General features: G+C 40.9%; 1 protein-coding gene across 12 annotated transcripts in view; it reads left to right on the top strand.

The window, feature by feature from the left end:
* The first annotated feature begins 2092 nt into the window (after positions 1–2092).
* The window catches only part of slmapa (sarcolemma associated protein a), a 63521-nt gene continuing 52993 nt past the window's right edge, over positions 2093–12620 (top strand). For 5 of the 12 annotated variants that reach the window (XM_071494571.1, XM_071494570.1, XM_071494569.1 and 2 more), the window contains exon 1: positions 2096–3922. In XM_071494571.1, the coding sequence (XP_071350672.1) occupies positions 3725–3922 (198 nt within the window). In that variant the 5' untranslated portion in view covers positions 2096–3724. Of the gene's footprint in view, positions 3923–12620 lie in introns of all 12 variants that reach the window. The other 7 variants (XM_071494574.1, XM_071494575.1, XM_071494566.1 and 4 more) reach the window with 4 other exon arrangements.

The following is a 12620-nucleotide window of genomic DNA, read 5'->3' as shown; positions in this document are numbered from 1 at the left end:
GGTTGGCAGATTTTTGTTAGCACTGGATAGAGCCAAGCTATCTGTTTCCCGCTGTTTTTTGTCTCAATGCTAAGCTAAGCCAACAGTCTACTGACTCCAGCTTCATATTCAAAAATATTATTTAAAAAGAACATTGATCACTATTAGACAAGTACATTTGTGCAAATTACAGGTGTCAATACAACTGTAAAAATTGTATTTATTTTTAAAGCTATATTTACCTAATCTACTTTTAAAATTAAATTTACAGACATCTGTGCTTTAGCATGAACGGGAAAAGCACTAAACCTTGAACAGAGATCCAGTCTCATCTAAACTGTGTGATCAGTTTTCCAAATGGGGGCGCTATAGCAACCATCTGAGACTTAAAACTCCATTTTGTGAGAAACCTTTAATGTGAGGTTCAGTTGTTTCAAATGTTACCATCAATCAATGAATAATGAACTAAACTTTAAGATGACCTTTTATCCCTTCCTGATCACAGTTTAATTGAGTAGTCACGACTCAGCTACTTAAGGCCTTAATTATTATTTGTTTATTCGTTTCAAGATCTTATCACATATTTGTAGATTGTTAAGCCACCTGATACACACAAAGGTTGAGAACAGTTTGCAAAGATGGATAAAACTGTGAACATTAACATTTAATTATGAATGTTTTTTGTCATATTTCCTGTTAAGTGATCACTGAATTAAACAAAATATGCAGCAGTGATGCCATGTGATGTTTTATCCTCCCCTACTTAATTATTCTATTGACTCATCCAACATTGATTTGGTCTCAGCTGTCGGTTCACCAGAACACAGCAGGGACATTTCTGGAGCCATAAGCAGAATTTGAACCCCTCCCATGTCATCCCACACCACCCTGCTGTCCCAGTCCGTAGACCAAGTCACCTGGATGAAACCTTACGATGGAACTGATTGTCATTCTGTGATACTGGAAAGTTACAGTGGTAGTTTTAAAAATGTGGTCTACTGACATGGTAATGATAGCTGATAGAAAACCAGTTTAAACATACACTTGCTGAGTTTATTGAAGGAACCACTGGAGCCCCATCTCCCCAAATGACCTTTATCTAATCAGCGATTATCAAATCACAGGATTGCGGTATCCCAATGGAAAAAACAATGTTTTTTTTGGTTTGTTGTTTTTTACTGTATATGTGTTTGGAATTATGACATTCTACCATACAGATGAAAAAACAGGATTAAAAAAGGGTTGTTTTATTGTCATCTTGTAGTGAAATCTTAACTCAGTGATCCCACCATTCAGGTTTAGGCTGGTAGTAAATTCATTCAGATTTTCTGTAATTTACTTTTGTTTATTTTTTAAAAATCACAGTAATATTCCCATCATATTGTCCTGCTTTGACATCTGTAATATACCCAAATATCCAAATATACATATTCAAATACAAACTTTACATTTTTGTTCCTTTAAGAAAAGCTAAAGTCTTTATGTATTTAACATCTACCAAGAAAGACAAAATCTGCTATATTTTCACTTTATTGGATCAATTGCATGTTATTTTTTAAGACTTGCCTTAAATATCAGTTACACTTTTACCTTCATAATCTAAATACCATATTTTATTCAAAACTTTTATTCTTTTTCTAGTTTAAGACCTTCCTTACTTTATATTTCTGGGTATTTCTGCAACCAACAATTATTGTCATTATTCATAATTTTCATGACAAGAATTGTTTTCTTTAAAGAATAATTGATTGTTAAGTCTATAAAATGTCAGGAAATATTGGGAAATGCCCTTATTATTCCCTGAAGCCCAAATAATATTTAAATTGCTGTTTTTTTCTCCTGACAAACAGTCAAAAACCCGAGACTGTTGAGTTTACTTTAATTGTTAATCAGTTATTGAAATTGTTGCTGGTTAATTTTAGAGAACTGGTTGGAAATAATGAAACTGCCAAGTACAGTTACGATCAACGTTTTTGTCCAAGGGCCCCCGGGAGGTTAATCAAGACAGATTTTGACGTATCATTTTTATTTCCCACTGCCGACGGCTTATATTTTCATCCAAAATTAAGATTGGGTGTTTTTTTTCAGAGCCAAGCGCTTCAATGATGTGAGCGGTGAGTAGAGTTGATGTGACTCGGGCCGTGAACGCACCACGCCTGTCTGCTCTCTAGTTACAGTATGGCGGCGGGGACTTGCGGAGGAGGACAACTTCTTCTAGATTCCTTCCACAAAGCTGTAGGAAGGCGAAGGCTATAACGCAAAACCGCCACGGCAAACACTACCTGGGCTGAGATAGACGACGACAGCGCAGCGTGTGGCTTGTACAGAGCTTTTCCTGGATGATAATCGGGCTGGTGTGATGCGTGAGGAGCCGCAGTCAAGAAACTCCCCTGATTTTTCCGCGTCTGTTTCTGCCCTGACTGTCAGTTAGCCGGCTAGCTGCTCGGAAGCTCACCCCCTTTATGCTAACGGCCGCTTGCAGGGCTCCGTAGCAGCCAAACGACGGGCTAGCTTGCTGCTTTTATTTGCTCTAGGAGACAGGGATGGCATTTCGCCTCCATTCGGTAAGCGAACTGGTTGAGAAGGGTGGGGAGAAAACATTTGAGGACCTGGATGATAAGTTTGTCAGCACTCATTAGCCTAGCCTAGCCTAGCTTGCTGGTACATCGCCAGAAAACGTTGGCCGACAGTTAGCGCTTCGCCTGTCCACAAGCGAGCTAGCCAATTAGCATTGTAGTTGCACAAGAAGACCTGCTAATCCCCAGTTCATCACGGCTGAGTGTTGTGAAGCCTCTGCACTCACTGATTCAGACGAAGAGCGGGGAATGAACTGCTTTAGTTGGCGTACCTTCGGCTGACCGTTAATGTATTACAACTCAGGGGTGTTTTGGTTTTCAGTATTGCTAGGTGTCGTTAGCAATCTCATAGGTGTTCTGTGGAGGGAGTGGTGACGTTAGGTAGCTAGCTAAGGTTCCCTGTATCAGGGCAACAAGGTCACACAGATTATGACAAGCTGAAAATGAAGAATAGATTACAGATGGCACATTACTGAACACCAAACGTGTGTGAACCGACCGGCTTGTGGCACACTGGGGTGTGTGCCTGTTAGCTCGCTTCAAGACAACACTTTACACAACTAGAGAGCGCGCAATTATTTGGTTAACTACCCCCGATAGACATTAGATAGAGTTTCCTGAACTGATAAGGATATTCACAATTATTGACGTGAGCTGTTACTATCTTTGGAGATTAAAGATCAAATCTATGGTGGCTGACTGGGTTCCTTTGCCTACTTCAGTGCTGGAAGAGTTTGATGGACGTGGAAGGCTGTTTGCCAGACTGTCAGTGCTATACTCAGTCATGTATGTCTTGACACATGGCACCCTGGTCTGTACATAGTGCCTGCTGTCAGATATAGGTGTCGTTATGTAGCTTTGGTGGACAGTCAGTGAAGGGAATGTCTTGTCTTTTTTATACCTGTTGGTTTGTTTTTTATTTTCATTTTTTTCAAACACAGGAGAGTCTTGTTGAAACAAAGTGGGAAAGCGGTACAGCCCGGGCTGTGTACATTGGACAATGTTTATTAGTTAGTGCCTAAAAGCTTCAAGGACTAACAATTCTGCCTAAATACAGGCCACAGATATTATAGGTGATTCATTGGGGATTGAAATAGAAGCCTGCCACTCTGGATCAAGAAAACTTGTCCCTCGTGTCTGGTTGGAGTAACACTCTCAAGCCAAAATCAATGCCTTCAGCGCTGGCTGTGTTCGCCTGCCGACCCAACTCGCATCCATTCCAGGAGCGGCATGTGTACCTGGATGAACCAGTCAAGATTGGCAGGTCGGTGGCTCGGTGTCGCCCGGCCCAGAACAATGCCACCTTTGACTGCAAGGTGCTGTCCAGGAATCATGCCCTGGTTTGGTTTGACCACAAGACTGGCAAGGTAAGAGAAGATGATAATGACAATCTGATTTTGATGACTGTTGTTTCCCCACAGGATTGGCTCTCCTCCAGGATTTCAAATGAATTGGATGGAAATCTTCCCACATGTTAAATATATTTAAAGTCAGAATTGAGTTGTTGAGATTCATTTTCAAAAATTATTGAGCAGAAAAGCATCTCTGATATCCTCACAGACTATAACTTCACAAACACCTACCTCAAAATGATTGTCATATTCAAATTACCAGTGCTGTCACAAACACACACGATCTTTTAAATGAGAACATCCTGGAGCAAGTTTCAACCGTGAACTCTGCTCAGACCTGAACAGATTCAGTTTGTTTAAGGGTGCGTTCACATTGTGCATGTTTAGAGGGAACTGTCAAACTCAGGAGTGTTGCTTTCTGGAGACATATTCAACACTGTACTTGGAAAGTAGCACGTAATCCTAGTTGAAGACAGGAAATGTTCCCAAAACTCAAGGGACTATGGGTAGAAAGATACAGATGCTGTTCCTCAAGCTAGGGAAGCTGAAAAGGAGCAGAACAAAGTGAAGTCTGGATCATTTCTGGGGTTATGCTGCACTCTCTGCCAGAATATCTATCCTGCCTGCAGACAGTCTACCAAACCTCTGTGCAATTAACAAGCTACATGTAAGTCATATGACTTCTGTGTGCAAACTCTGCCTGAATGACTGAAATGCAACAAATACTTGGTCCTTCTCATCCTGGTTAAGGTAAACTGGAACTTTCCATACCTGGAGCCCCCCAGAACAGAAAAATCCACTAATCAAAAAAAAACTTTAATTCTGTCATTGCACATTTACCTATCTTGCTCCAAATACAGGGTCTTATTTTGTTATTTGCCCTGATTCATAAAACAAGTCTTCTTCATCTCCACCATTTATTTCCACAGGTAACTTTGTTAAAGCAAAACTGTCATGCAGTAAAACAATAAATCAAAGCGTAACAAATAGCTGCTACCAGCTAATGTTCAGCAGTTTTGTTTTTGATTTGTATGAGAATAGTTGTAATATATACGTTTTACATTTTTACTGTTTGTCTCTTGTGAAGCATCAAAGTAATTTTATAATTAGGAAAAGTGTGACTCTTGTTCACAAAACAGCATTTTCTTGTTCACATATTTTATCCACTTGAATGAAGACAACAGTAAATTTTTTTGTGAACACTGCCTGAATGAATGCTGCAGAGCTCTTTTTAAACACAGAGGTTAAACTTAGTTCTGGACTCAACAAAATTCAGTGCAGATGTCAATTGAAGAATCTCCTTAGTAGAGTTTAGGACAAGTCTTAATCCTTATCTGGGAAACCAAACTGTTAATTCTTTCCACAGGTTTGAGATCTGAAGCAGACAGATCAGATCTGTGCGTTGTAGCATCTGTCATTGTGTGGCTTCAGTGTGTCTGTAGTTTCTCCATAGAACAGGTTGAACAAGCTGAGACAGCCACGGGATTACCCAGCTATGTGGCATTCAGGGACTTTGAAATACCCTGTGTGTGTTTGTGTGTGTGTGTGTGTGTGTGCACACAGCAAAAGCTATTTATAACGACACCAGTAGCGTCATCCTTTCCTCCTCTTCAGGGATAAATGGACACACACATGGATTGTCCAACATGCAAAAACCAACATACACTGATTTATTGGCACTTGTAATTCACCAATGTTTTGAAATGGAATGAACAGAAGATCAATTGATTTTCTTATTGATTTATCACCAGAGGTTTTTATGGCTTAGAAAAGGGCTGTGCTGGTACTTCGTTGAGCTGATTAACACAGTCAGTTGACTCTCAGTACAACAAACCTGGTCACTGACTGGCTCTAAATCATTTGCAGTGCTGAAGTAGCCTGATGGTGTAAGACAGACTTCACCAGTGTGGAATGAATGCCAATAGGCACTCTTAAAAATGCGCGTTTATTTGGATAAAAATTCTTTTCAACATGAAACACTTCACAACATGTCCAGACAACATTTAACATCTGCTAAATAATTGTCACATTTAAATTAAGATACAGTGAATCTGGATCCCCTGTAACCAAAGGGTTAAGGCACCAGCCATGAACTGCAGTGTCCCTGGTTCAAGTCTAACCAGAGACCTTTGTTGATTGTCATTCCCCCCTTTCCCCCTTTGTTTCCTGCCATCTCTCTGCGGTCAGTTCTGTAATAAATAGTAATATAGTAATAAGTAGTGTTAATTTGAAGAAACAGTGAATCAATAGAAATAATCACATTTTAAAAGTGGAGATAATAGAAATAAAAACAAAACAACTTTACAAAAAGATAGGTTTGCAAGAACTTTGCAAAATATTTTTAAAAATTTGCTTGGATAGATGCTTGGTTCTGATTAATGTTTTATAGCTTTTTTGTTGCTTAGCAATGTCAAAGTGGAAAAACATTTAATTGTCTTGCTGCTTTTTGCTTCATCATACATTAAACCAGAAACTTCAGTCAGTCTTTAAATGGTCACAAGACTTTAGACTTTTTTGATTTCTGTTGTATTTTTTGATATATTTGATACTTTTAGAGGTGTTGCAGTTTATCTTGGGTTTCTTTGTTGAGCCTGCCTCTGTGCGTGGTGTGTATTGCATTGCTTAATGTAGCAGCATTATGCCTCTCAGTATTTTGTTGTTGCAACACTCTCCACTGCTATTTACGTTTTTGCTAGTTGAGTGTTTATTTCCGTTAAGCATTACATTGTAAGACAGTGATGTTCAACACTCCACTGACGAATTGAGGATTTTTGTAAGGCATGCTGTCATTTTTAAGTGAAGCCCAGCTGATACTGGCAGGCTGAGCTTATCAGTTGATAGTGGCTTATTGGCATGAATTGGTATCAATGCCAGTGCCAGCTTGTTGGCACATGGATGTGACAGAAGAAATTTACAGTAGAAGAATGTCTAATATTTATTTATACATTAAGTAATCCTTATTGATAGTTATGGTTATTTAACTACAAGTTGGGTTTACTGTACAGAATTTAGCGTCATTAACGGTTTCTGATTAAAATGTTAAGCCCAACCCACATGCCTTTGTTACAATGTTTATAGCAATTCTTGTTGTTTTATGTGTACTTACCAGTGGAACATTGGGCAGTATAACATAACATGTCTTATTGTTTATATATTGGTAAAAGGCTTTTGAGGCCAATATTCAGTATGGTCCAGGCTCTGTTTACATGTATATTTCATTTTCACAGTGAATTTATTACTTACAAAAATGTGGCAAGAATTTGTGTTCAGTGGGGAAACAGGGTTATAAACAAGGTAAAAACAAATAACAAATTGCACAAATGCAAAATGCACTGCATTTAAAATTATGGAAATTATGTCTTCACTGTTAAGAGGCAATGCCTCAGTGTTCACTCTTTCTCTCTCGGACACATACTCACTCACACAGGAATTAAGCACATAGACCTGGCTTGCCTAACCAATACCTCATAACTGTAGGTTCCTCTTGCAGTAAGATGTTTGTCACATGAGTCTGCAGTTTAAATTTGTTTGAAACCAGCCAATAGTTTCGCTTTACATGAGTATGATTTTGAAACAGTTTGATGCAAGTTTGTTGCTTTCATCTGAACTGTTCTGCATTCTGATGGAGAGCGGGCTGATTGGAATACCACTCAGGAACTACAAGAAGAGTAAGGTGAAATGTCATTGTAAACTGTTGTAAAGTATTATTGACACTTTGTCATTGTGGTGGCTTTGGTGCTCAGCAGTTTGCTCCTCCATCTTGTCTGTGTGAGATAAGCACGCACTGGGGAGAAACAGGTGTGACTGGTCTCATCCTGTGACTGATGAACCAATCAGTCGGCTCAGTGATCCAGCAGATTGCTTTATTATTGATGTTATCATTCTGTACATCAGGGCAGGGTCTTCTAGAACTGTGAGGCTGGAAGAGACGACACGAGTGCCTCGCTCTTTGCTTCTGAGGGACTGATGGCAAATCTTGTGTTTTTAGATTACTGAAACATTTTCATTTCTCTGACTCCACTGGAGCTGCTGGAAAAATCAGAACATGATGACATCATGGCTTTTACATTTGGTCAGTTTTATTGTTTTGCATTCAGACGGAAATGTGATTAAGGATTGAGACCTGTAACACTGTGATTACATGTTATGCACTGTAGCCATCAGATGTCATGGCCTCCTGTTGGGACTGTTGCCTTGACACTGACTACTGTGAAGGAGGGATGAACTAATTGATGTGAGCACAGCTGTTGGGATGACTATCTGAAGGGCTCTTTGAGAGAAAATAATTAAGTGTGTTCTTATTTGAGCAGCAGTCAGCAGAAGAAGGTCAGAGCAGACCCAGCTGCATGTCTCTTAACCCTGGAGGTCCTGGGATCTCAGTTTGGGAACCACTGTGCTAAAGAAGCTGAGAGGTCAGCCAGTCAGACAGCCTGCAGTCCAACCAGGGCACTAGTTAGACAGTTTCTCAGGAAACAGTGCTGTGTCATTTATGGTTGCTTACTTCTTCCTTCCTCAGTAACTTTGAAAAAAATGCCCTCAGATTGAAATGTTATTAACAATGTTGTGATTACATAGTGTATATAACTATATTTTCTTGACGAGACTCCATCACTGCATAGTTTCCATTTATAGTTCTTTCTGTTTGTCACTACAACCGTACATCATGCACAGCCAAAGTTTGTTTACATTCCATGAAAACAAGATAAAAACTCTATAACCAAGCGAGCGGCCCAACATGTTTCCAGTGTTGGACGTAAGTCTTCTTTCTTCACACCCCTGAGTTTGTTTTGGATAACATTTTCAGCATGGAGATGTTGAATGCAAACTACTTCTTCTTCAGTGTCGCTGTAGACACACACGCACATCCTGCCTTATCATAATTAAGGTTGGGTGTTGAATTTCAGTACTTTTATGGTCCTATCCATCAGTAGCCCTGACAAAAGGGCCACACTGTTGCACTGGGTGACATGTTCCTTCATTACCATGAACACACACACACACACACACACACACACACACACATTCTCTCACACTATTTTATTTTGACTCAATCCCACATACACCATCCTGCTACTGGAAATACACACTAGAGCACCAAATGTGTATTAATACACTGCTGAAAATAGTCCCTAACAAATGCAGTGTTGCCTCCTGTTTGAGCAATGTTTCCTACAAACTACAGTGCCCAGCTGTTTTAGGAAATCACTAAGGCTTTTTTAAAAAATACGTTTGTGAACTGTTAGGAAGTATTGAGAAACAAACTAGCACATCCATTTCATGGATTTATTTGACTGAAAAAAACCTGTAGAATTACACCAGACTTAACACTGTAGAGCTTTGGCTTCTTTGTTAAAAGAAGATGAAAGTGTTTATTGATATGGTTCTCATGGTAAGGTGATGAAGAAGAGTGTATTTTTGCTATCAATGCAGTAAAGGCAGTAGTACTGAGATAAAATGTACTTACAGGAAAACAGATGAATTTGATCACATCAATAAAGGCTGCGTGCCATGTAGGTTTTATCAGTTCCTCGGCCATGGTGAGTGTGCCATGACTAACTGGGGCACTGAATTGAACTGAACCATAATGAATGTGACACCTGTGCTTTTCTTGTTATGACCAGTGAATGTTTCTGATATGAAAACGTCCTTATGATGGTGTTACAACTTGGGGGCGTCTTCCTCCAGCCTAGAAATGCTATCTAGTGGTTGTGTGACTGTCATTAAACTGACCAGCCTGTCAGTAAGCCACTCAGAAGTCTGTCAGTCAGTTGGTGGTGTGCTCTGGCAGATACGTAGCAGATTAAACCAGATTTAGGACTCACTGGAGATCTCTGTAATACAGCTGTATCACGTAGAGTTATCCAGCCAGTCATTCATTCCTCCAGTGAGTGTGCGCTGAACCTCAGTACGTGCCAGTTGACCGGATCAGACCAGGTTTATCCCTCTAGCAGACGTAGTTGTAACACATCAGAACTATGTCTGGTAACTCCACATACAATACACAGCCCTGATACTAAACATGTAAAAAGTAGTAAATGGAGTATCAGTTAATTTTAGCTGCTACTGGTTTTGGTGAAACATGTGACTGATGAATTTGTTTATACCCGCAGGTTAACAGCTGCTAGCTTGGAGGTGAAATGTTGAACTGGGCAGCTTCTTGCATTTCTTTTAGTATTGTGCCAGTGGGTGTTCATACTGCTGCATCAGCGCTGCTGTGTTGGAGCTAAATTTGTCTTCTCCTGTCCTGCATGTTTCCCTGCTGGCGACCTACAGTATGTGCCTCAATGCAACACCTCACATCAAGATCTGCAGCATTTCTCTTCAGGCCAGCGTCATGTTCGGTCAGCTCTCTGAGAAGGAATTAGAGTTGAGAAGTGAGAAGAATGCAGGGGAAACCCAGACTAATCATAGTATGGATGTATGATTTAAAAGCCTTATCAGCTTGAAACCTCGTGACTTGAACAGGTGTAAATCAGTTAACAAGTAGAAGCCTGTACTGGGCTCCTCTTGGGGAAATATCTCTTTTGCCAGATAAAAGTAAACCTTGTCATTTTATATTAATAGTGTTTTTATACCTTATAAAGGTTCCATGGTCAGTAGCATAGTTTATTGTGCTCCATGGCTGTTGCTAATTTTGAACCCTTTTAAGTCTTATTTAAAAAAAAAAAAAAAAGCTTATAATGAGAACATAAGCTGCTGCCTGCTGATACCGAATCTGTCTATTTAAAATGTCCATCACACACACGCTATTATAGCTTTACAAACTGTCATATCAGAATCAGAATCAGAATCAGAATCAGAATCAGTTTTATTGCCAAGTATGCTTTCACATACAAGGAATTTTTTCTGGTGATTGGTGCAATTGATCAGCAACAGTGGGGCTCTCTAGCCTTGTTGATGAGGCTAATAGCAGATGGGAAGAAGCTATTTTTGTGGCGAGAGGTTTTGGTCCTGAAGGACCGCAGCCTCCTGCCAGAGGGGAGTGTCTCAAAGAGTTTGTGTCCAGGGTGGGAGGAGTCAGCTACAATCTTCCCTGCACGCCTCAGAGTCCTTGAGGCGTACAGGTCCTGGAGGGACGGAAGATTGCAGCCAATCACCTTCTCAGCAGAGTGGATGATACGCTGCAGTCTGTTATTGTCCCTCTCCGTGGCAGCAACGTACCAGATGGTGATGGAGGAGGTGAGGATGGACTCAATGATGGAGGTGTAGAAGTTCACCATCATAGTCCTTGGCAGGTTGAACTTCTTCAGCTGCCTCAGGAAATACATCCTCTGCTGAGCTTTTTTGATGAGGGAGCTGATGTTCAGCTCCCATTTGAGATCCTGTGTGATGGTGGTTCCCAAGAAGCGAAAATGCTCCACGGTAGCCACGGGGGAGTCACACAGGGAGATGGGGGTGGGTGGGGCTGGGCTCTTCCTGAAGTCCACTATCATTTCCACTGTCTTCAGAGCGTTTAGCTCTAGGTTGTTCTGCCTGCACCAGGTCACCAGACGGTCAGTCTCCCACCTGTAGGCAGACTCATCGCCATCAGAGATGAGTCCAATGAGAGTGGTGTCGTCTGCAAACTTCAGGAGCTTGACAGACTGATGGCTGGAGGTGCAGGTGTTGGTGTACAGGGAGAAGAGCAGAGGAGAAAGAACGCAGCCTTGTGGGGATCCAGTGCTGATGGTCTGGGAGTCAGACACGTGCTTTCCTAGCTTCACGTGCTGCCTCCTGTCAGACAGGAAGTCGGTGATCCACCTGCAGGTGGAGTCAGGCACGCTCAGCTGGGAGAGCTTGTCCTGCAGCAGAGCCGGGATGATGGTGTTGAAGGCAGAGCTGAAGTCCACAAACAGGATCCTGGCATAGGTCCCTGAGGAGTCCAGGTGCTGGAGGATGAAGTGGAGAGCCATATTGACGGCGTCGTCTACAGACCTGTTGGCTCTGTAGGCGAACTGCAGGGGGTCCAGGAGTGGGTCAGTGATGGATTTGAGATGGGACAGGACAAGACGCTCAAATGATTTCATGACCACAGAGGTCAGGGCAATGGGTCTATAGTCATTTAGTCCTGTGGGACTAAATGACTTATTAGTCATTTATTGGTTTACAGGGTTTATAGAAGTTCATCAAGCTAATGAAAACTAAAGGAAGTGGGAAGGCTGTTTCTGTGGTTTGTGTAGGGGGAGGCATGATAGTTCAGTTTTCATTTCTTGCTCAGTGATGCTAACATCTGTTCCTGTTGCTAATATTTAGCATGTCAGCGTGTAGACTAAGGGCTGATTTATGGTCTGTTAGAACTCGTTTGTAAGACGACCCCCCTTATAAATCACATGTGTTTATACCTGATCCAGCCACACAGGAAGGCGAAGTGAAAAGCTGGCTGGAGTAGAGTGTCAAAGATGAGATATTAAATAAAAATGGGGATAATGCCTCACATGTTCAGACGGTCTCTCTGTATGCTAACATTTGATCTTTGGAGGATAAACCCTTAGATTTGGTAATAACATTTCCTTTGCACTTGTGCCACCTTCAGGAAAAACTTGAAGACATCATGAATCTAAATATTGTCTATTTTTTATTCTTCTAACAATTTCAGTTCCTGCTCTGTAATGTACTTCACAACCTGACTTATCTAGGAGCATGGCTATATAATAAGGTCTTGTGTTTACCTTAAGTTGCAGTGCAAATTAGCACTGCTTTGTAACTTTGCACAGACTGAACCACTCAACATCAC

The sequence above is a fragment of the Trachinotus anak genome, unplaced genomic scaffold, assembly GCF_046630095.1.
Source record: "Trachinotus anak isolate AG129_WGS33_773 ecotype Australia unplaced genomic scaffold, CSIRO_AGI_Tana_v1 ptg000013l, whole genome shotgun sequence".
Lineage (NCBI taxonomy): Eukaryota > Metazoa > Chordata > Actinopteri > Carangiformes > Carangidae > Trachinotus > Trachinotus anak.
The sequence above is the reverse complement of the archived record's forward strand: the minus strand, read 5'-3'. Positions and strand labels throughout refer to the sequence as shown.